Source organism: Euprymna scolopes, chromosome 15 (genome assembly GCF_053919585.1).
Source record: "Euprymna scolopes isolate OS-2025 chromosome 15, ASM5391958v1, whole genome shotgun sequence".
Classification (NCBI taxonomy): Eukaryota; Metazoa; Mollusca; class Cephalopoda; order Sepiida; family Sepiolidae; genus Euprymna; species Euprymna scolopes.
Window position 1 is genome coordinate 100,233,293 of NC_136496.1, and position 23,520 is coordinate 100,256,812.

General features: G+C 34.1%; 1 protein-coding gene across 8 annotated transcripts in view; it reads left to right on the forward strand.

Annotated features, from left to right (window-relative positions):
* Positions 1-23,520, forward strand: part of LOC145294035 (E3 ubiquitin-protein ligase UBR5-like) — a 177,599-nt gene that overhangs the window by 65,314 nt on the left and 88,765 nt on the right. For all 8 annotated transcript variants that reach the window (XM_080141018.1, XM_080141022.1, XM_080141023.1 and 5 more), the window contains 5 exons: positions 108-299; positions 2,095-2,179; positions 16,167-16,304; positions 16,428-16,542; positions 18,293-18,435. In XM_080141018.1, the coding sequence (XP_079997144.1) occupies positions 108-299; positions 2,095-2,179; positions 16,167-16,304; positions 16,428-16,542; positions 18,293-18,435 (673 nt within the window). The remainder of the gene's footprint in view (positions 1-107; positions 300-2,094; positions 2,180-16,166; positions 16,305-16,427; positions 16,543-18,292; positions 18,436-23,520) is intronic.

Consider the following 23,520-nt stretch of genomic DNA (forward strand, 5'->3'; position numbering starts at 1 on the left):
TTTCTTCTCATTAAGCAGTTTAGAGTATTTAAATAAATAAAAAAAAAAAAACTAATTGTAGTTTCTGTAAAGTGACATGTATTAATGTATGTTTGATATTTTTGTAGGAATCGCCTGTCTTGTTGCGTGATGGCTGCGGGGCTATTTATCCACTAGCTAAAGATTGTACTGATGGTATAAGAGATCCTTTGTGGTTGGACTTGCCACCTGTCCGATGCCTTAGTGTCAGAGCCCAGTGTCTTGCCAATGTTGCCAGTAATATGAAAAACAAAGCTGTAATCATTGTTCTTGCTGTTGAGGTAATGTTTAATTTTTTTAGGGGGGGGGGTGGAGATCTTTAACTGCTTCTTAAATAACACCAAGATTTTAGTACAGGTAAACAATTATATTCCCCCAAAAATACAAATTTGGAAATTAAAATTGTAATAAAAATATAGATATGTACAGATGTTATATAATGAGTATGGTTATTTTTTGTTTGTGTTAGAACTTAATATATTTGTCTTATTGGTCACTCTGCTCATTCGTTGTTTATCAGGCTGAATTGCTGTAGAAGTAGAAATCCAAGGTATTTGAAACAAGCTTTTTTGACTGAATAAAATCAACTTCAAGATGATGCCTTACTGAACTATTTTGCATGCAACAAACATAGAGATGGGGAAGGGGGACTAAAGACTCTTATCTAGTTTGGTTTAAAGAATCCATCTTAATGTGATTTGACCAACTGATCTAGGATTCAGCAATTTTCTATTTTTTTTATTTTATTTTATTTATTTATTTTTTTTTTTTGCTTCTCTCATGACGCTATTACATTTGGATGTCTTTTTGTTTCCATATTTACGACTGATCCAGTTTTTATCCCTTCCAGACAGCATATTTCTGAACAATTTAAAGCACAACAAAATGGAAAATAACCACTATAAACTAGCTAAAATGCCACACCTTAATTGAAGATATTTGCACATGCTATGTAAAAGCCAATCCAGTTGGACTAGCTTTGTTAAAATCTGTAATCTCTGTTAAAACTTAGAGACCAGAACCTAATAAGCATTAGCAGAAAAATCTACATTGTCTAAATATAATCTGAACTCTTTTTGAGAGTTTAGAGACTAAAGCAAATATTATCAGGACCCTGCTAGCTAACAAAATTAAAGTCTTTCCCACTGGAATGTTATAAATATAACTAAGATAATAATAGATCAAACGATTCTAATAATAAAAAAATACTTTCCTTTTTCAAAACTGATGATATTGTAAAAGTACTTTTATCAAAATATATGAAGTCTTTCATATGAAGATTCTTGCTATTGGTTTTTGTACAGAATTCTTCCATATTAAAAAAAATAAAGAAAAATTTAATATACATACCTGTGATGAAACAAAAATATTGTATTCCAAAAATTAAGTAATTTTTTAAATTATGAAAATCGAATTTATGAGTAACTAGAAACTCTTGCCTGCCATTTTAAAAACAGTTAGGAACAAAGAAAGATAACTCAATAATTCAAACTTGCAAAATTTATTTTGTAATGCCTACAAATTTCCATTAATCGCTTAAAAATGATATTCTTTATGAAAATAAAACTACAATTTCTATGATTTTTAGAATATTTTTGTTTCATCACATGTACATACATCATACAAATTTTTTTTTTTTAGTATAAGTAAAATTGTGAACAAGAACTCTTAAATTAATCAATTTGCCAGTAATGAGGAGGAGGGGGGGGCAATTTTTTTTTTTTTTTTTTTTTTTTTTTTACTTTCATGTTAAGATTTTGTTGCTGAAGTCCAAGAAGATATTATCACTGGATTGTTTGTGAATCTGTCTTATGGCATTTTTGTTTGTGCCCTAGTTTATGCTTTTTTATTGAAAAGTAGGACTAAAGTTTTTTTTTTTTTTTTTCTAAAGTTATTCATGAAAATCATCTTTTAATTCTTCAATTCATTGGCATATTTTGGAGTTCTAAAACATTCATCTGTTTCAATATTTTACATTTATTTCTGAGCAATAAAATGTAAAATATTTCATGTGGAACAAAACAAATTTTATTTTAATATTAAATGTTTTATTTTTATTTATTTTTTTTTTTTCAGCACCAGACATTGATTCCTCATATTCTTAGATGTGATCTTGAGAAAGTTAGATCTGTTATAAGTTCATGTGAACCTGGACATTCTCGTAAGTCTTTTCTTCATTACAAGCTGCACTTGCTTTGTTGCCTGCGACTCTTGTTTTATTTAATTTTTTTTAATAGAATTTTGCTGGTGCTACCAGATCAGGCTGTCTATTGGCTTCCTGAGACGAAATGCACCTACATTGATGTTCCTTTTTGTTTTTCTATTCTCTTTTGTAAAATTTAATTGTGTTCTACAAAAACAAAAACAGCCCTTTTCCCTTCCCTCCCCGCCTTTTTTTTTTTTTTTTTTTTTTTTTTTCCCCCTACTTCCCAACCGGCCCTGTCGGTGGAGCATTAGAATACACCGACTGCCCTCCTGCAGAGAGTAAAAGTCTCTCAATGGGGCCACCTGTTGACTGTGGGTGACAACCTGTAATGCCTAAGGACGGGTCCTGGTGATTGAGCAGATCATGTTCAAGGTCCTATTAGGTGGCCCTTACTTGGGTTAAGACAGGTGGTTGGGTAGGCCCGATCCAATCAATCGGTTGGTCATGACTAACACTAAATCAGATAAACACAACAAGAAAATACGCTCACACTCCCCACATTAGGCAAGAACTGATTTAGTAAGCTGTGGCTGGAGGGCCAATCAACTTGTTGAAGAATGGATAAAACACGGCTGGAAAACCAACATCTTTTCTAGAAATGAGGCCATTAGAAAGGACGAAGGAAACACAGGTGCTTGAGTCCATCAGCAGGAAGAGTATACTTCTCCTGTATCCTTGTTGTGTTGGGGCGAATGGGTTTCCCCCCCGAACACTTCCCAAATAGGGCTCCGAGGCGGGTGGGGAGCAGCAGAAATAAAAAAATTCAAAATATTTAAATGGCAAATAAAAAGCCTCAGAAAAGAAACCATTGTGAAGTTTCAGACAAATCTAGTTCAGATTCAGAAACAGAATCACAATACCAAAATCTTGTGCAAAATCTACCTTTTTTTTATAATCATTGAAGCAACCGAAGGAGAACGATAACAAAAGTGTCCCCCTTCAAAATAGACAAAATTTTCTCGAGTATCAAACCAAAAATGGTCAAAAAACTAAATAACGGCACACTACTAGTGGAAGTAGAAAGCCAAAAGCAAATAACAGAAATCTTTAAATGGAGACTTTTTAATAACCAAAAAGTAAAAATCTATCCCCACAAAAATTTGAATACTAGTAAAGGAGTAATCAGGAGTTCAGAACTATCACTGTGCTCCTTGGAAGAAATTAAAACTAACCTAAAAAATAAAAACATTGCCGATGTAAAAAGGATCCAAATTAAAAAATATGGTGAAACCATCGATACAAACTCTTATATTCTAACCTTTAATACCCATCAAATCCCAAGTAACATCAAAATAGGATATGAAAAAATCAATATAGAACCGTACATACCAAACCCTCTCAGATGCTACAACTGTCAAAGGTACGGACATCATCGAGACCGGTGCACACGCTCTCCAGTATGCACGAGGTGTGGAGAAAATGAAACCCACGCAGATTGCCAAAAAGATCCAAAATGTATTAACTGCCAAAAAGGCCATAGTGCAAATTCAAAAGAATGCGACAAATGGAAGAAAGAAAAAGAAATTATTAAAATAAAATATACAAAAAATATAACCTTCCAAGAAGCTCTTAACCTAGCTGGAAATATAAAATACTCAGAAATAAAAAAAAAAAAAAACATACAGCATACCACCGGACCAAATAACCAAACAACAAAAGCAAACCTATTAAACATCAAATCAGAAGACCTCATTAAATTACTCAATGAAGTAAGGGAACTAATGGAAGAATTCAAAAAAGCTATAAAACAAACAATGAAAATAAAGATTACAAAACTGAACAAAACTCCCAAACCAAAACTCATTTCAAAAGACCCACAAAACCCCAAAGTGCTGCAACACCCACAGAAACAACCCCTCTAACCGAAAAAAAAAAAAAAACAGACACCAATAAGTGCCCATGAAGGAAAAGGAAACAAACCACCAACCAACAAAGAAGCTAAAACCAAAATAAACAGACCACGTTCATCTTCCAGACCAAGAGACTCAATCCAAAACAGTTTTGAGGAAATGGACACGGAAGATCGAAGATCAGACACCAACGACTAACAAGTCAAAAACAAATACATAAAATCTAATCATGACCCAAAAAAGCATCCAATGGAACTGCAGGGGCCTAAAACCGTACATAAATGACTTGTTACTTCTTATAACAAACCATCAACCAGCCATCATATGTCTCCAAGGAACCTTTTTAAAAGCTAAAGATAAAATAAATATAACAAACTACAAACAATACAACCACATTCACAACACCCAACAGAGCCTCTGGAGGAGTATCTATACTTATTAGAAATAATATCCCACAAAGCAAAATAGATCTAAACACTAATATTCAAGCCATTGCTGCAGCAGCCACACTACACAGAGCTATAAATATCTGCACTATCTACATCCCACCCCAAGATCCAATAGACAAAGCAGAGCTGAACAAAATAATAAATCAGTTACTCAAGCCCTTTTTAGTGTTAGGTGATTTCAATAGTCACGATATATGGGGATCTGCATACTCGGATAAGAAAAGGAAGAATCTTGAAAAAATTATTAACGACAATGACTTGTGTATATTAAACAATAAATCTAACACATATGTTCATCCCGCTTCAGGCACCTACTCAGCATTAGATTTATCTTTGTGTGACCCTACTATCCTCATGGACTATAACTGGAAGGTTCTAGAAGATTCATGGGGTAGCGACCATTTTTCAGTGATTTTTAACAAATCTAAAAGAAACGAAAACCCATCTCTCCCAATGGAAAATAAAAAAAAAGAGAAAAAAAAGCAAATTGGGAGGAATATAAAAAAAAAAAAAAAAAATGCCAGCAAAAACTCTGAGGAGGAAAACCCAAATAAATCCATAGAATACTTCTCTAAAACTTTACTAGCCATTGCACATGAATGTATACCTAAAAGTAGCAGAACAAACAAACAACAAAGACCCTGGTTTAACAACGAATGCCAAAAAGCAATTTGCCAACGTAAAGCTGCCTTACGAAAATTCAACTCCCAACCAACAAAGTACAATTTAAACCTTTTTAAGCAAAAAAAGAGCAGTGGCTCGTAAAGTTATTAGAGAAGCAAAAAGAACATCATGGAAAGACTATATAAATAAAATAAACTCGAATACAAACCCCAAACAAGTGTGGAACGTGGTAAGGAAAATTTCGGGTAAAAACTCACCCTCCCCTCTAAATCATCTCCTACAAAACAACATCAAAATAACGGAGACCAAAAATATTGCGAATCTTCTTGCTGAAACCTTTCAAAACAATTCCTCCAGCAAAAATTACAGTCAATCCTTCCAAAAGACACAACAAGATACAGAAAAAAAAGATAAATTAAATTTCAACTCAAACAACAAAGAATACAACTATCCTTTTACTAAAAATGAACTCTTAAAAGCCATAAACGAAGCACATAAGCTACTGGGGCAGATGAGATGCATTATGAGTTTCTGAAACAACTTCCTTCCAAATCTATAACACATCTTTTAAACATGCTCAACAAAATATGATTCAAGGGAAAACTACCCAATAGCTGAAAACATGCTATCGTGATCCCTATCCCTAAACCAGAGAAAGACAATTCAGATCCACAAAATTTCAGACCAATTGCATTGACAAATTGTCTCTGCAAAACATTTGAAAGAATGATAAATAAACGACTGAATTGGTATCTGGAAACGAACGACTCAATTACCAATCTACAAAGTGGTTTTAGAAACAAAAGAGGAACAATGGACAACATAGTCTGATTGAAGACGTTTATCAAAGAAGCATTCATTAAAAAAGAACATGCAATAGCTGTCTTTTTTGATTTCGAAAAGGCATATGATACAACATGGCGACAGGGTATAAGTAAAGACCTTTACAACCTTGGATTAAAGGGCAGACTACCCATACTGATAAAAGATTTTCTATCTGATAGAAGTTTTAAAGTAAGAATCGGACCAACCCTATCAGACACAAAAATACAGGAAGAAGGAGTCCCACAAGGATGCATTTTATCAGTTACGCTATTTAATATAAAAATTTATATCGTAAATTGTCTAAACAATGGGATAAATGGCTCCTTATATGTGGATGACCTTGTAATCTGCCATAGATCCAAAAATATTCATACTTCAGAACGCCAACTACAAATGTGCATAAATAAACTAACACAATGGACGACAGAAAATGGCTTTAAATTTTCAACAACTAAAACTAAATGTTTCCATTTCTGTAATCATAGAAAAATGCACAATGACCCTGTTCTCAATCTAAAAGGATCAAAAATTGAAATAGCTGATCAACACAAATTTTTGGGACTTATTTTTGATAAAAAAAAACTCTCCTTCATCCCTCACTTAAAATATTAAAACAAAAATGTTTCAAGACTCTACAACTATTAAGGGTTATAGCAAATACTGAGTGGGGATCAGATTGCTCATCACTCTTAAAATTATATAGAACTCTGATAAGAACCAAACTAGATTATGGAAGCTTCATATATGGTTTACCCAGAAAAAGTTACCTTAAAACTCTAGATTCTATCCATCACACAGGATTAAGACTTGCCCTGGGCGCATTCAAAACCTCTCCGACAGAAAGCTTATATGCTGAAGCCTATGAACCTCCACTAAAATTGAAACGTGAAAAATTAGGCTTACAATATTATCTAAAACTAAAATCAAACCCCAAAAATTCTGCCTATCAATGCACTTTCAATCCCAACTACACACATCTGTTCAAACAAAAAGAAAATGCAATTAAACCCTTTGGTCTCTACATGGAAGAAACAATAAAACCACTCTCAGACAACTCAATAGATCAAACTAGCATTCACGAGGAAAATCTCCCAGAACTCCCACCCTGGCTGTTAAATCAACCTAAAGTCATACTAGACTTGACAATATATCCTAAATCCAATACTCACCCTGCAGACTATAGAGAAAAACTAAGCAACATTCTGCATACTTACCCAAATTGGACACATATCTACACTGATGGTTCCAAAGATCAAAACAAAGTGGGATGTGCCGCTATTTCAGAAAACACTATTCAGCAGAAAAGGTTACCAAATAATTCCTATCTATAGTGCAGAAATTATAGCCATAAACCTGGCTCTAGATATTATCAACCAAAACTCAAAAAAAATTAATATTTGTAGACTCATTATCAGTATTAGAAGCAATAAAAAATTAAACAATCCCCTACTCATCAAACTATTACAAAAGATCCATTCTATCCTGCAACACAAAACTTTCTTTTGTTGGATTCCCAGTCACTACGGTTTCCGTGGAAATGATAAAGCTGATATTGTGGCCAAAAATTCCTTAAAGCTACAAATAAACGACATAAAGGTCCCATATACGGATTACAAACATTCAATAAACATTTTTATCACAAAGAAATGGCAAGAAAATTGGAACAATTGCCAAAACAACAAACTCTTCGAAATTATTCCTATACTTAAAAAGAACCCTCTAGATACCAGAAAATCATGTAAAGTAGTCTTATCACGTATCCGGATAGGACACACATACACCTACTAAAAAGTGAGAACCCCCCCCCCCAAATGTATACCATGTCACAAACCTTACACAGTGAAACACTTTTTACTTGACTGTCATGATCTCACACGAATTCGTCAACATTACTACAAGGCTACAAGTTTAAAAGAACTCTTTGATAAAGAAAATCCTAAAACGATTCTAAATTTCTTAAAACAAGCAAATCTTTACCATAAAATATAAAAACCATCAAATAACAAACTACACCAAAACATTGGCCGAATATACCCAGCGAAAATCGATTCTGAAAATATCAAAAATTTAAATCTTGTATACAGCATTAAATGACCCAAAGAAGGTTGATATGCTGGTTAAACAAACAAACAAACAAATAATAGAATTTTGAAAGCTTAATTTAATTTGCTTAAAAATTAGATTATCGAACTAAATTGTTATAAAACTAAGACTAATTTTGTAATTTTTTTTTACCCCAAACAAGGCATATTGCCACTTGGAATGCAAGGGGCTACTAATTATGTCTAACGGGACTACGGGGAGTTGAACAGCGAGATGTCTGTTCATATTACATCCAAAGTTTAGCAGGTTAGTACAGTCAAGGAAATAGGGAGAGAAACAGGAAAACTATAATAGAAGGCGTGGATCCTCTACGACAACCAGCGATCTTCGGCACAGTGATTTGATGCTGGAGAAGCACCATAACACTTCCCAAAGCCGAAATTTCACCCCCAAAAAAAAGGTTATGGTGACTGTTTGGTGGTCTGCGGCCAGTCTCCTCCATTGCAGCTTCTTGAATCCAGGCGAAACGATTACGGCGGCGAAGTACTGCTAACAAATTAACGAAATGTACCAGAAGCTCCAACGTATGTGCCTGAAATTTATCAATATGAAGGGTCCAATTCTCTTCCATGGCAACGCTTGAGCACATGTTGCTCAACTGACCCTGAAGCTGAACGAATTCGGCTACAAGACTCTGCCTCGTCCACATAATCACCGGACCTCTCACCCACTGATTATCAGTTTTTCAAGCATCTCAACAACTTCCTGCACGAAAAATGCTTCAAAATCTGAGATGATGCCGAATCAGCCTTCAATGACTTCATCACTTCCAGAACTCTGGATTTCTATGCTAATGGGATAAATAAACTTGTTTCTTGTTGGCAAAATGTGTCAACTGGTGCTACCAGATCAGGCTGCCCTGTGGCTTCCGGAGACGAAATGCACCTACATTGACGTTTTTTTGTTTTCTGATCTTTTTTGTAAAACTTAATTATGTTCTGCAAAACCAAAAACAAAAACAACAGCCTATTCCCCCCCCCCTTTTTATTTTATTTTTTCCTACCTTACTCCCGGTCCTGGATATGACCTTAAACTACATCCGATGGTGAGGTCCAGCTTACGGGCTTGGGGAGTGTGGAGCCACCTCTTAATTGCCATTGCTCCCAGGTCCACCCTGACCCGGAGTGGTAGTACCTGTTAGGGTCCCAACTATGGGTTAAATAGAAACAGATTTTAAAAAGGAAAAGAAACAACAAAAAAAGAAAGAAAAAGAAAACAAATATATTCTATTAAATTATCTATTTATTTATTTTTTTGCCCTGTCGGTAGGGCATGAGAACAAACCGACTGTCCCCCTGCAGAGGGTAAAAATCCCTCAATGGGGCAACCAGTTAGCCGTGGGTTGCTACCCGTAAAGTCTTAGGACGTGATCCTGGTGATTGAGCGAACCTAAACCAGGATACATAGAAGTTTAGGCACCGCAACACATTACTTTGGCCCTTACTTCGATTAGACGGGCGGTCGGAGAGGCCCGATCCGACCAATCGGCCAGTCACGCCAAGCCCCACCATATATTGCCCATTCCAAAAACCCACTACTAATACAACACATCCCCCCTCTCCCACAAATAACCCTACTCCCTAATATATGATGGAAAGCGGTGGCTGAGGGTCAATCGATTAGGTGTGAATATCGATGACGAGGCTGTAAACCCCTCAGGATTGCTACAGATCCCATAGCAATATCAAGAGAGAACAGATAATCATTATGATACCACCAAAGTCGGTTATATCATCATTGTATACCTGTAGAGGCTGGGCGAATGGGTTTCCCCCAGGCTCTTCCCAAATAGGACTCCGAGGTGGGTGGGGAACAAAGATGACGAAAAAAGAAAACAAAATATATGGCTTATTCCTCCCAAAAACCACCCAACCACCCAAAGAGAACCCACTCTGATGTCTCTGACATCAGTAGCTCTGACGAAGAGACGATAAAACCAAGGAACTCAACATTCGTAGTAATAGAATCAATGGAGGAAACTCCTTTGAGCAAACTATCACCTTTTAAAATTGAAAAAAATCTTAAAAACTCTAAAACCAAAGTCTATTAAAAAACAATTTAACGGCAGCCTACTAATAGAAACCCATAACGAAGAACAAACTAAAGAAATATTGAAACTAAAATTATTTGAAAACATCAAAGTCAAATGCTACAGACATCCAACCCTAAATACCTGCAAAGGAGTAGTGAAAAGCCACGAACTTGCACTTTGTCCCTTGGAGGAAATCCGGACAAACTTACAGAAACAGAATGTGTTAGATGTTCGCAGAGTTCAAATTAAAAAAAACGGTGAGAAAATCGATACCAATACATATATACTAACTTTCGATTCCCTCACCATACCCAAAGAAGTGAAAGTCGGATATATGAAAATAAATGTAGAAATTTATATTCCAAACCCCCTCCAATGCTTCAAGTGCCAGAAGTTTGGACACCATCAAGATCGGTGCACACGATTACCAGTGTGTGGAAGATGTGGAGAAAGTGGTCCACACATTGACTGCAGAAAAGATTTCAAGTGTGCCAACTGCCTGGGAAACCATGGCGCTGGCTCTAGATATTGCGAAATATGGAAAAGAGAAAAAGAAGTGACCAAACTAAAACATATAAAGAATATATCCTACCCAGAGGCCAGGAAAATCATCGAAACTAAAACATATGCAGATGCAACAAAAAAAACTAATCCAATCAACAATCAAAATGGTCATATACATGTAACGGATACAACTGACAAGAAAATTGATGTCCTAAGCAAACTAATAAAGGAAATGAAAGAACTATTAGAAGAAATGAGGAAAATGAATAGTGCAATGTCTGCAACCAATCCAAGGATAATATTAAGTAAAGACACTACTGAACCACAAAAAGAAACAAAACCACAAACCATTTCTACAAAAACAATCGAACAACCATCAAACACATCACAAGCCAGAAAAGAATCAAAAATCTCCCCAGACAAAAAAAAAAAACAAACAAAAACAGGAAAAGAAAGATCCCGATCTATATCTCGAACAGGGACTCCGACAGAAAATAGATTTGAGGGATTGGAGACGATGGAAGTTGAACACAATTCCAAATGATGAACAAAATATTACAATGGAATATCAGAGGGATAAAAGCAAACCAAAATGAACTCACATTATTAATAACAAATATGAGCCCAGCACTTGTCTGTCTACAGGAGACCTTTCTGAAAGAAAATAATACCATCAACATAAAACACTACACATCTTACAACTACATAAATAAAGATACGGACAGAGCTTCTGGAGGCACATCAATACTTGTGAAGAATGAAGTCCCTCAAAGACAAATAAATATAAACACAAACTTGCAAGCAATTGCAGTTTCAGTACTCTACATAGAACTATAACACTTTGCTCAATATACATCCCTCCAAAAGATACAATCAACGAAACTGAGATAACTCAATTAATAAAACAACTCCCTAAACCCTTTTTTCTACTAGGAGATCTCAACAGTCACAATGTAATATGGGGAAGTAAAGAAACAAATAAAAAAGGAAAAGAAATAGAAAACATAATAAATAAAAATAATCTATGCCTCCTTAATAATCAAAACTACACCTATATGTACCCAGCAACAGGTACTTTCACCGCCATTGACCTTACCTTATGTGATCCTTCCATATATATGGACTATGACTGGAAAGTACACAATGACACCTGTGGGAGTGATCATTTCCCAATCATCCTGGAAAGTCTAAGTACTAGCACTGAACAAAAAACACCCAAATGGAATCTACATAAAGCGGATTGGGAAGACTTCCAGGAACAGGGCAAAAACCAATTAATTATCGAAAAGAATGATGAAGATGACCATTTGAACTACTTCATTAAAACACTCACAAACATAGCAAATAATACCATACCGAAAACAACCAAAACCAACAATCACAACAAACCTTGGTTCACAAAAGAATGCAGAAAAGCCATCAGAGCTCGACGAGCTGCCTTGAGAAAATTCGAAAAGTATCCAACAAGCGAAAATCTGGATTTCTTCAAAAACAACAGAGCAAAAGCCAGACGAATCATAAAGGAATCCAAAAGAACAACCTGGAGAAATTATATATCCAAAATTAATGTGAATACCAAGGCGAAAACAGTTTGGAACATGATGAGGAAAATAGAAGGAAAGTGTAGTAGTACACCAATATCCCACATCTCTAAAGGCAACAAAATATACACCGATCAAAAAGACATTTCCAATAACCTGGCAGATAATTTATCAAAAATTTCATCATGTGACAGACAGAGAAATTCAAAAAGATTAGAGAAAAGGAAGAGAAAAAGAAAATTCTATTTAAATCACAAAATACTGAAAAATACAACCAACCTCTTACCTTGCCTGAATTAAAAGAATCGCTAACCAAATCCCATGACACAGCTACAGGGCCCGATGAAATTCCATATGAAATCCTCAAAAAACTTCCAGAAGCCTCAATGAAATACCTACTTGAAATTTTCAATATTATATGGTCCAGTGGAAACGTACCCGAGACCTGGAAAGAGGCCACAATAATACCAATCCCCAAATCTGAAAACTCAAACATCCAATCCCAATCAAGTAACGTCTCAGATCCATTGAATTTCAGGCCAATAGCTCTAACAAGCTGCATTTGTAAGACCATGGAAAGGATTATAAACAAAAGACTAATCTGGTTCCTGGAAACAGAGAATCTTATTACAGAATTTCAAACAGGATTCAGGAAAAACCGAAGTTCAATAGACCACATAGTCAGACTTGAAACCTTCATACGAGAAGCCTTTGTAAGGAAAGAACATTTAACAGCAGTGTTTTTTGACATGGAAAAAGCCTACGATACTGTGTGGAAGTACGGTGTTACAAGGGATCTGAAGGCGCTTGGACTAAAAGGCAGAATGCCAATTTTTATTGAAAATTTTTTAAAAAATAGACGGTTCAGAATAAAGGTTGGCACAGCTCTCTCGGACTTGAAAGAACAAGAGAATGGAGTACCTCAAGGGAGTATACTGTCAGTGACCCTGTTCAGTATCCGAATTAACAACATTGTAAAAAACCTTAACCCTGGGGTAGATTGCTCCCTATATGTGGATGACTTCCTAATATGCTGTAGATCTAGATATATATCTATAATAGAAAGGAAGCTTCAATTGTGCTTAAACAAAGTAATGAGATGGACGGAAGAGAATGGATTTAGATTCTCCAAAAGAAAAACGAAATGCATGCATTTCTGCAAACTAAAGAACATGCATAATGATCCTGTCCTAACCATGGAAGGAATGCCCATACCAGTTACTGACCAGTACAAATTCTTAGGGATTTTATTTGACAAAAAGTTAACATTCATCCCACACATAAACTATCTGAAAAAAAAATGTAACAAAGCTGTAAATCTTTTGAGAGTGGTAGCACATACCGATTGGGGTGCAGACAGGGAAACACTCCTTAAACTTTACAGAGCACTAGTCCGCTCAAAGCTAGACTACGGTTGTTTCATATATGGATCAACCCGAACATCATATATAAAAAGCCTAGACCCTATTCACCATACTGGCCTAAGATTGGCCCTAGGAGCATACAGAACCTCCCCCGTGAACAGTCTATACACGGAAGCACACGAACCCCCACTAGATCTAAGGCGAGAAAAGTTAGCCCTTCAATATTTACTGAAACTGAAGTCTTGCTCAAACAACCCTGCATACCAATGTACCTTCTATCCTAAATATGAAGAACTCTTTAACATGAGAAGAAAAACTATCAAAACGTTCGGGCTCCGAATGAAGGAAAGCATTGAAGAATCGAAAATTCCAATCTCCAGCATTCACAACTTCATACTGCCTAAAACACCCCCATGGACCATGAAACAAGTTGAAATAAAACTCAACCTAAACAAAAAGTCCAAATCTACCACAAACCCTATTGAATACCACGACGAACTTCAACATTTAAAATTACAATATTCAGACTACACCTTTATCTACACAGACGGGTCTAAAAGCAACAATCACACTGGATGTGCAGCAACGTACCATAAAACCACAATGAAGAGAAATCTTCAAAATGAAGCATCTATATTCACTGCAGAGACTATAGCTATCGATCTAGCACTCAACATAATTTCAGAGGAAACCACCAAAAACTTCATCATTCTCACAGATTCTCTATCAGTCCTATTATCTATACAAAATCAAAAACAAGAAAATCCACTAACAACAAAATTAATAGAAAAAATCAATATCCTTTCAACTACTAAAAACATTATTCTTGTCTGGATCCCCAGCCATGTGGGGATCAAAGGCAATGACAGGGCAGATACAGCTGCAAAAAGATCTTCTCACCTTCCAACTGACAATTTTAAGATTCCACATACTGATCTTAGACCCCAGATAAAAGCATACATACAGGAAAAATGGCAACTGCGGTGGAGTCAGCAAGAGGGCAACAAATTATACTCAATCAAACCTGAACTTAAGGAACGATGTCCGGACATCAAGAGATCACGCCGAGAAGATGTGATACTGACTCGGCTGCGCATAGGGCACACCAACTTTACTCATTCTTATATACTAAATGGAGAATCTGCGCCAGAGTGCATCCCATGCCAGGAGACACTCACAGTAAAACATATCCTAGTTGGGTGTGATGACCTTGCCCCAACTAGAAAATTATATTATACAGAAAGCAATATGGAAGACCTTTTTGAAAAGATCAACTTAGCAAATATTCTAGCATACCTAAGGAAAGTAAATTTATATAAGAAAATTTAAGGAAATTTAAAGTCATCCAAATATACACATCCATGTATAAATACAACATTTAATCTCTTAGTTCAATTTTATAAAAAAAGGGAGGAAAGGCTGAAAAAGTCATTCCCCCCCTCCCAATAAAAAAAGTTAAAAAAAAAAAAAAAAAAAAAAGGACTCCGGCATTAAATGACCACATAGGTTGATATGCCGTAAAACCAATCAATTAATCAATCAATCAATAAAAGCAAAATGTGTCAATTCTAATGGTTCTGATTTCGATTAAGTTTATTATGAAAGGAGTTATCAACTTTTGAACTTGAACATCAATAAACATTTTTGCACTAACCTAATAGTTGTAGCATAATCTTTATCTGGATCAAACTGACTAGATTCATTATCCACCTTCTTAAACCTACAATGAAATTACTGGAAATTAAAATTGAAGATGAACATTTTAATTCACAAAATGTCTGCTCTGCTCAAAGTATCATTCACGTGTCCATTTAAGGTATGCTTGTTCATCCAATATACACTTTAATTTATCAATAAAAATGTACATTCAATTACTCTGATTTCTTACAATAACTACTTTCATCTTTTTAAAGAATGCACAAGAAGTACTGATCAAAATTGTATTAGTTTAAAAATAGTTACCCAGAAGACAAAAATGGTTCTAGTTCAGAATTCTCCTGATATTAAAAACAAGAATAAAAATTTGTATGAAATGAAAATGCCATATTCCAAAAATCAAATTTTATAAGTAAGCTAAAGTTCTTGTCTTACGTCGCCATTTTGAAAACACAAGGGTAGATGATGCTGCAATAATTAAAATTGTGAAATCAGCCTTTAATGGTTTTCTTAATAAAAATAAAACTACTCAATCAATGTTCACGATTTTTTTTTTTTTTTTTTTTTTTTTTGTCATGGATATGTATAGCATAAAGATTTTTCTGTATGTTTATTTTTAAAATGGGGAGAATTCTGGCTAATCCATCTCCAAAATTCTTGATTTGCATAAAAATTTAAGTTGAAAATGTATATCTTTTTTGTGATATTTTTTATTAAAAAATGCGAATGTTATTTTAAAAATTTTAAATAGAAATGTTTTATCTATCTTTTTGAGATGGTGTGACACATTTTGTTACAACCATTCCTATTCACTTGATCTTAGTACAGAAGTTACATGTGAAGTTGTACTCGTACATAATCAGTTTGACTTTATATTTTTGCTTTTCAGTTGATGTGAAATGTAGAATAAGTTCATTTTTATTTTCATAATTTGTTTTTAAATGTCCTTTAATTTATCTATCCTTTTTATTGAATTTCATTTTTCTGTTAAAAGCTTCCACTTCATCTAGTAACCAACAAACTCACAAAGCTGTACAGGAAATCTTGGGTGAAAGGTGTGATGGCAGCCGAAACATTCTGCACACTTGTGTTGCAGTCTGTGTCCCATCTTCTAATAAGGATTCGGAATTAGGTATGGAAACAAATTTTTTCATTGTCTGCAATTTGGTATTTTTAATAATCAAAAAAAAAAAAAAAAAATACTAATTAAAAAAAAAAAAAAGACATAATTTGTTTAATGGATTGTTCTTTTTAGAGTCGTCCACATCAGGAAGTTATAATCCTTGCTTGGCCACCTTCAATCCAGACAGTAGTGCTGTTGAGACGCTTGCTTCTATTCAGGCTCGGGGGGCTGACCCTACAAATCGTGGGTAAGCTTTCTTGCATTTTTGTATTTTCATTTATTAACAGAAATTTTGCGTATGTGCTATTAGAATTGTTTTAATTAGGTACATGATACATTAGAGCCAATTTTTGCCTACAGGGCTTGGACTCTGCCATTTTTTTATTCATTTGATTAATGTCTACCCTCTCCACATGTCTCTTCCTGATAGACTTTTTGTTGACTCTACATTGCCAATTGTAAACTTTTGCCAATAAATTTGGTTATGTTTTCTTTGAAACAGTCATTTTAGTGATTAGGTTGGGTGAGTTATGTTGTGAAACTGGTTTTCATGTAATTTTTCTCGACGATTACATTTTCGTGTTTTTTGTATTTTTTCACACCTCTCTCCACTCGGGCTGCATCTAAATTTTTTTTTAGGGTTGCTCAATATCCTTACTGCACCACCTCTCTTCACCTGGGCAATGCCGGGCACCTCTGCTAGTTTAATGTAAAGAAAGTAAAAACAATTAGTAACAGCAATTGATATTAAGAGGAATGGACAGTTTAAGAGATACCCTCCACCAAAACCACTCTCCAGACATATCAGCTCCAAGAAATCTAGACCAGACACCAAAGGACACCATCTGAAAACTCACCAGTTTGTATACCATACATAAAAGGCATGTCAGAAAAAATTCAAAGGATATGTAATCTATGACATCAGGACAGTATTCGAGAGCTATTCGACGCTGGAAGCTGCTTGTAAGAGTTGAACCCCTTACAGAAAAAATTATATCTAAGATCTGTATGCATGAGATCCTATGCGAATGTGGAAAACTACAAAAGTGGTGCTTACCGCCCACTAAAAGAAAAGTTATGACACCAAAGATCCACATAAATGGAGAGATTGAGAAGTCTAGTATGGCTGACCATATAAGGAGGGAAAAAGGAATATCTACCCTTATGAGAAGTAAAAATTATAGGCAGAACAGTGGAGAGTGAGAGGATTCAAAGAAACGGTGCATATGTTAGATGATAATCAATTACTAAGTAGACCTAGTATAGAATTTAACATGATATGGGGAACTATTAATTATAAATAATATATATAGAAACAAGCAAGTAGTATAGGATGTTTACAACTAGAAATAAAATAAGTTTAATTTTACTAAAATGGTCCGCAATGATCCGTGGCGCAGTGCTTAGAGTACTTGAAAAAATTCAGTTGAAAAGGTGCCCTTTTGAAGGTTCAATCCTCACTATAGAAAACCACAATGCCAATTATTTAGGACTTCTATCTAGTCGTGACAGAACTTGAACTAGATAAAGTTTATACAGACTCTCAACACAAATATTCCAGAGTTTGACAAGATACACCTGAAAAAGGTTGGCGGTTACATCGACTGAAACCTGATACTCGAGATGAGAACAGTAATCCGAAGAATCCAAATAATCAATACTTATTTTTAAATAAATTCAGGAATGCAGCTGATATTTTTGTTTGCCGCCAGGTTATCATGACATGTACTAATGTAACCCTTACCAAAATTCATGCTAGTTAACATAATCACTACTTACTGGCATAGTCCTAACATATAACACAAGTAGACTTTAATGCAACAAAAAATCTGTTTATTGAAATACTTTTATGATTTTAATTCATTTAAATGAGAGCTGACAAAATTATTAGATTGAAAAATATCAAATCTCTTGAAACCTGCTAGAATTCTTAACTATAACTTATGTTTGTATTCTTTGCCTTATTAAACATTTCTTATTTCATTTTTGCTTTCTAGTGTCAGTCTCCGGGAGATGATGAGAAGGGCTTCAACAACTGCTCGAGCTGTCAGTGGTCTTGATGTGCGTGAGTCAGATTCTATTGCCATTCCTACTCTAAGCTGGCCAGCAGATCCTCCTGTGTTTGATGCTCTTCGAGCAGGTAAGACAACACCCTGCATTGTTTGTCACTCCGTTTTCTACATCTGGCTATGGATGCAGAAAACTAAATCAGATGTTTTGGAAAAAAACATTTTAAATGTTTTTTTTTTTCTTTTTAATTTTTGTATTTAGTTTTAAAGAAATTATTTTTTGATTGACACCAAATTTAATTTCTATTAAATGTCAATCCTTGTTAACTTCAACTGAAATGAAAGAATCTATTGCTGAAGACAATTGTTATTGACCTGATAGATATGGCCACAGACTATAATAATCAGCTAGACAGTTTAAATCTGAATTGTTCAATTGTGATAATTTGTAATAGGCAGCATTACAACTATTAATAGTAGTTCAGTTTTTCTCACAATAAATATTAAGTTTTTCTGTTTCTTTTTTATAAATGCAGACAGATAACCAGTTCTAAATGTGATATAAAACCAAAATGTGTAATTACAAAATATTTTCATTTCTTGAATTCAATATTTTCATGTCAGATTCCAATTTCTCTTCCAGACAGGCATTTATGAAAATCAGTTTTAAAAAAAATGTATTAATGAAAAACAAAAAACACACACAGGAAAAATAAACAAATTTTTCTTGCATTTGTTTTCCCTTTTTCATACATTGTCTCCATGACTCTTCATTCTGAGATACTACTTGGCATTTACTAGCTTGCTATTGTTTTGCAAGGTTTACTGCTTGACATAACTTAAAAACCAAAATTTAAAATAATAAACATTTCATAAGTTTCTTGCAAACGCAAGACTAAAACTTTTGTTTTTATTCATATAAACAAACATTAACATCTTGGTAATTTGATACAAATTTAGCTTTTAAATAAGTTTTTAATGATATTAAAGGAAAGAAGAAATCAGTTGGCTTGAGAAAAATGTTTATGGGAGAGAAGGAGAGAGAAAACTTATGACAGCCAGCCACCTGCTCTCTCCCTTTTTTCGTCTCGTTTTTGTTTGTCTGTAAGAATTTTATAACCTCCTTAGTGACATGCAATATGGTTTCCGTTCTGCTAGATCTACAGCTGATGTGCTAACAGTTATATCCCATAGGATTAGTGAATCTCGACAAAGACTTCCTTTCTAGGGCAATTGCTCTTGACATATCAAAGGCCTTCGATAAGGTTTGGCATAAGGGTCTACTTCACAAGATTTCCAGCTACGGTATAACTGGAAATGTTTTCTCAATAATTAAATCATTTCTCTCTGATAGGTTCATAAGAGTAGTGGTTGATGGGCAGCAATCAGAGGCCCACAATATTAATGCTGGAGTCCCTCAGGGGTCCATCTTGGGCCCAACTCTCTTCCTGATCTACATTAATGATCTCCCAAAACACGTACTTAAATGATTCGTTGACATCTATGCTGCTGATGACAACTATCTACGGCAACACATCAAAGGCCATAAATGACAAAGCTCTCTCTGATTCCCTCTCCTCTGATCTTGAGTGCGTGGTTCAGTGGGGGAAGAGATGGTTGGTTACTTTTAATGCATATAAAACCAAGCTCCTAACTTTACATCATCAACGCTCTGTTCCTCATCTAGCATCAATTGAAATGGATGGCTCTCGTCTTGGGGAGGCTTCATGTTTTGACAAGCTCCTGGGTTTGACCTTTACTCCTGATCTGAAATGGAACATGTATATCAAGTCTGTTGCCCAGGCCGCTGGGAAAATGGTGGGATCCTTCTACCGCTCCAGAAGATATCTCACTACTGATGCAATTCTCTATCTCTATAAAAGCCAAGTATGTCCAAAGATGGAGTACTGCGGCCACATCTTGGCTGGAGCTTCAAAAAACAGCATATCCTGCCTTGACAAAATACAAAATAGACTTCGTGGTTTAGTGGAGGATGTTCTCTTCTCTTCCCTGCAACCTCTCTCCCACAGAAGAGACGTTGCAAGCCTTTTTGTTTTATCGTTATTTCCATGGCAAGTGCTCGTCCGAGCTCCAATCTCTGCCCCCCCCCTCGCCAATCTTTCACAAAAAAAACACCCGTCTAGCTAAAACCACTATCAGTAATTTCCCCTACTCTTTATCTGTGCCTAAATCAAAACGTAGATTCCATGAACATAGCTTTTTTCTGTGGAATTTTCTTCCGTTTGCCTGTTTCCCACCTGGCTACAACTTGGATGTCTTAAAGTCCAACATAAACAAATTCCTGATTAATCGCCCCCCCCCCATAAGTAAGACACTTTATCAAATCTCCAATACCAACTATACTATGATATTATCCCATTGATTATTGTACACAAAATAACCCTTATCCTCGAGTGGTTTCCGGGCCTTGATAAGTGGGGATGCTCATGTAAAAAAATTAAAAAATAAAGGTTTTTAGCAAGCTATCCATTTTTTGCATTAAACCATTTTAATTACTATTAATATCGGCAAAACTATTGCACACACACACACACACACGTGTATGTATAGTATATATATATATAGTAGCGTCCAAAAGTGAAGGAATGGTCGATTTTTCTTTTTAATGGCTTCTAACTATCTATGAAAAAGGAAAAAAAAAAATTCTTGAAATTTCTGTTTAATGGTGGTAGTTATAAAATTTTTTTAAATTTTTACTACGTATTAGTTTTTTTTTACATATAAATTAATTTAATTAAATTATAGGCATCCAAAAGTTAGAAGTCATTCATAAAAAAAAAATGATCGACCATTCCTTAACTCTTGGATGTCACTGTGTGTGTGTATATATATAATATATATATATATATATATATATATATATATATAATATATATATATATATATATTATATATATATATATATATATATATATATTAAATTTAGAAATAACACTAAACATTAATTTATTATGAAGTATTTATAAAAGTTATACATTCTAATTGTCGATGGATGTTATATAGTAGCAATACACATGAAAAAATTTAAATGGCTTAAAATATTTTAATATTTGTATATATAGAAAGAGCTTGGTAAGCTAAGAAAGAATCTTTAAATTTTTTAAATCCAATTAAAATCAAGAAAGTTGACTTTTTATGCCTTGCGTGTTTGGATATTTTCCCCTCTTTAAGACCATATGCATTTTGTCATATTTTTTGCACTACTTTTTCAGTAAAAATGCTATATCTTTGTTAAAACACAAAACTAAGTAATGAAATTTGCCATATAAGTGTATTTTTGTGCAAGGAATCTGAATATGCTATTGAAAATTTCCAGAAATGAATGGTTTCCAAATAATCTGCAGTAAATGCACATAAATATGCTGTGATTGCTTAAAAATGCCATGTATTCATTAAAAGAAAAGAAGTTAGAGAACTCAAAGTTGAATTGTAATGCATTTTATGTGCCAAAAACTGAAATCGAAATCTAGGATTGGTTAAAAATGAATATATTGCAATATTTCTTTGGTATTGTAGTTTCTGTTACCCCTCTCCATCTGACCACCTCTCCAAAATATGTGATTCTACCTTTATAGACAATTGCATGTGAACAACTTGAAAAACTTTCATAAAAGATAAACAAAAATTATTTTAGAATTTAATGTAAAATGATTTCTCATTTTGAATCATTTGAGCGTTTTAGGGCAGTTACCCCCCCCCCTTTCCTATAATAGATAAATCCTGGGTGTTTTTTTTTTTTTTTTTTTTTTTTTTTTCTAAAAGGTGATTATGCGTGTTTTAAGGTTTTTGTACAATTGTGGGAAGGTTGCCACTCTGACTTTGGGTTAATGATAGGGGCTAAGGAAAATTATGTGAACATCCTGGAAACTTGATAGAAACAAAACAAAAACAATTTTAGAATTTAGAGTGGGGGTTGGTTTCACATAAATGTAAAATAATTCACCATTTCAAGACGATCCTAGCGTTTTAGGACAGTTGACCAATTTATTTGGAGGGGGGGAGGTTAATCATGTACACTTTTCTTTAAACAGTTTTTTATGCTTTTTTTTTTTCTTTATACGTTTATGAGCTCACAGGAAGTTTGTTTAGTGTGGAGCTCTACCACTTAGCGTTATTGTTAAGGCTAAAGGTTTTAGGAGGAGGCTTGCCACTCATACCTAGAATTAGACATAGAATTAAGCGAGTTTTTTTTTTCTTTTCTTTTTTTTTTTTTTTTTTTAAGAGGGTGTTTGATACCCATTGTGAAACTTTACAAGAATTATGACAGACAAAAATAAATGTTATTTAAAAAAGTGACGTCCCTCTAACAGAAAACATGATGCTTGGAAAAATATCACGTATTTAAATTCTATTTAAATATAAAAAAAGAAACAAGTTTTTGCTAAAGCTCACAAATTGTTAAAAATTTTGAATTAATGTTATTTTGATTTTTAATTACATTTCATGTCTTTTCTTACCGTTATGTTTTAACTGAGCACCTCCTACAAATATTTAAATATTGATTATTTTTATTTTATTTTTTTTTAATAATCAGGTAGATTAGTTTCCATTCGATAATTCACTGAAAACATTTTTTAAAGGACGAAAATTAGAAGTGTGTTACCGTTCGTACACGTGAACCAAAACATATTTCACATTTTTGCTTGTTAAAATATTTTAAAATTTACTACTACCCAATTTTAAAAAAATATTTGTATGGTTGATAACAAAATAGCTCTAACTAAACATGTAAGAATTTTTATTTATAACCAGATTTTCAATTGAAAAAACTCGATCTGGAATAAAAAAATAAACAACAAAAACAAACGTCTGTTTACGCCATGCTTATCACTGCTGCTCTGCTATCACTAATACTACAGAAGTCTTGATTCAAATTCATAACGATTTTTTCAGATATTATGTTTTTAAATTGCTACGTACCACTAGAGAAAACACTGTTCAATCATCTTTTTAACGAATAAACATAGTAAAAAGATTGTTTTATTTAATAGTGAGTGTCTGAAGAAAATTTTTTTCAAAACTTTCAATACTCATCATTTTGAAATTGAAAACGAGTGGTCAAATGAATTTCGGACACTCGAAATTATTAAAAATGACATCTCTTTTGGCTAATTTCCAAATTTAATTAAAAAATTCTTAACAGAAACACTGTACGAATGTTTAGAAATCAGGGTGGGTCGTTACAAAATCTTATC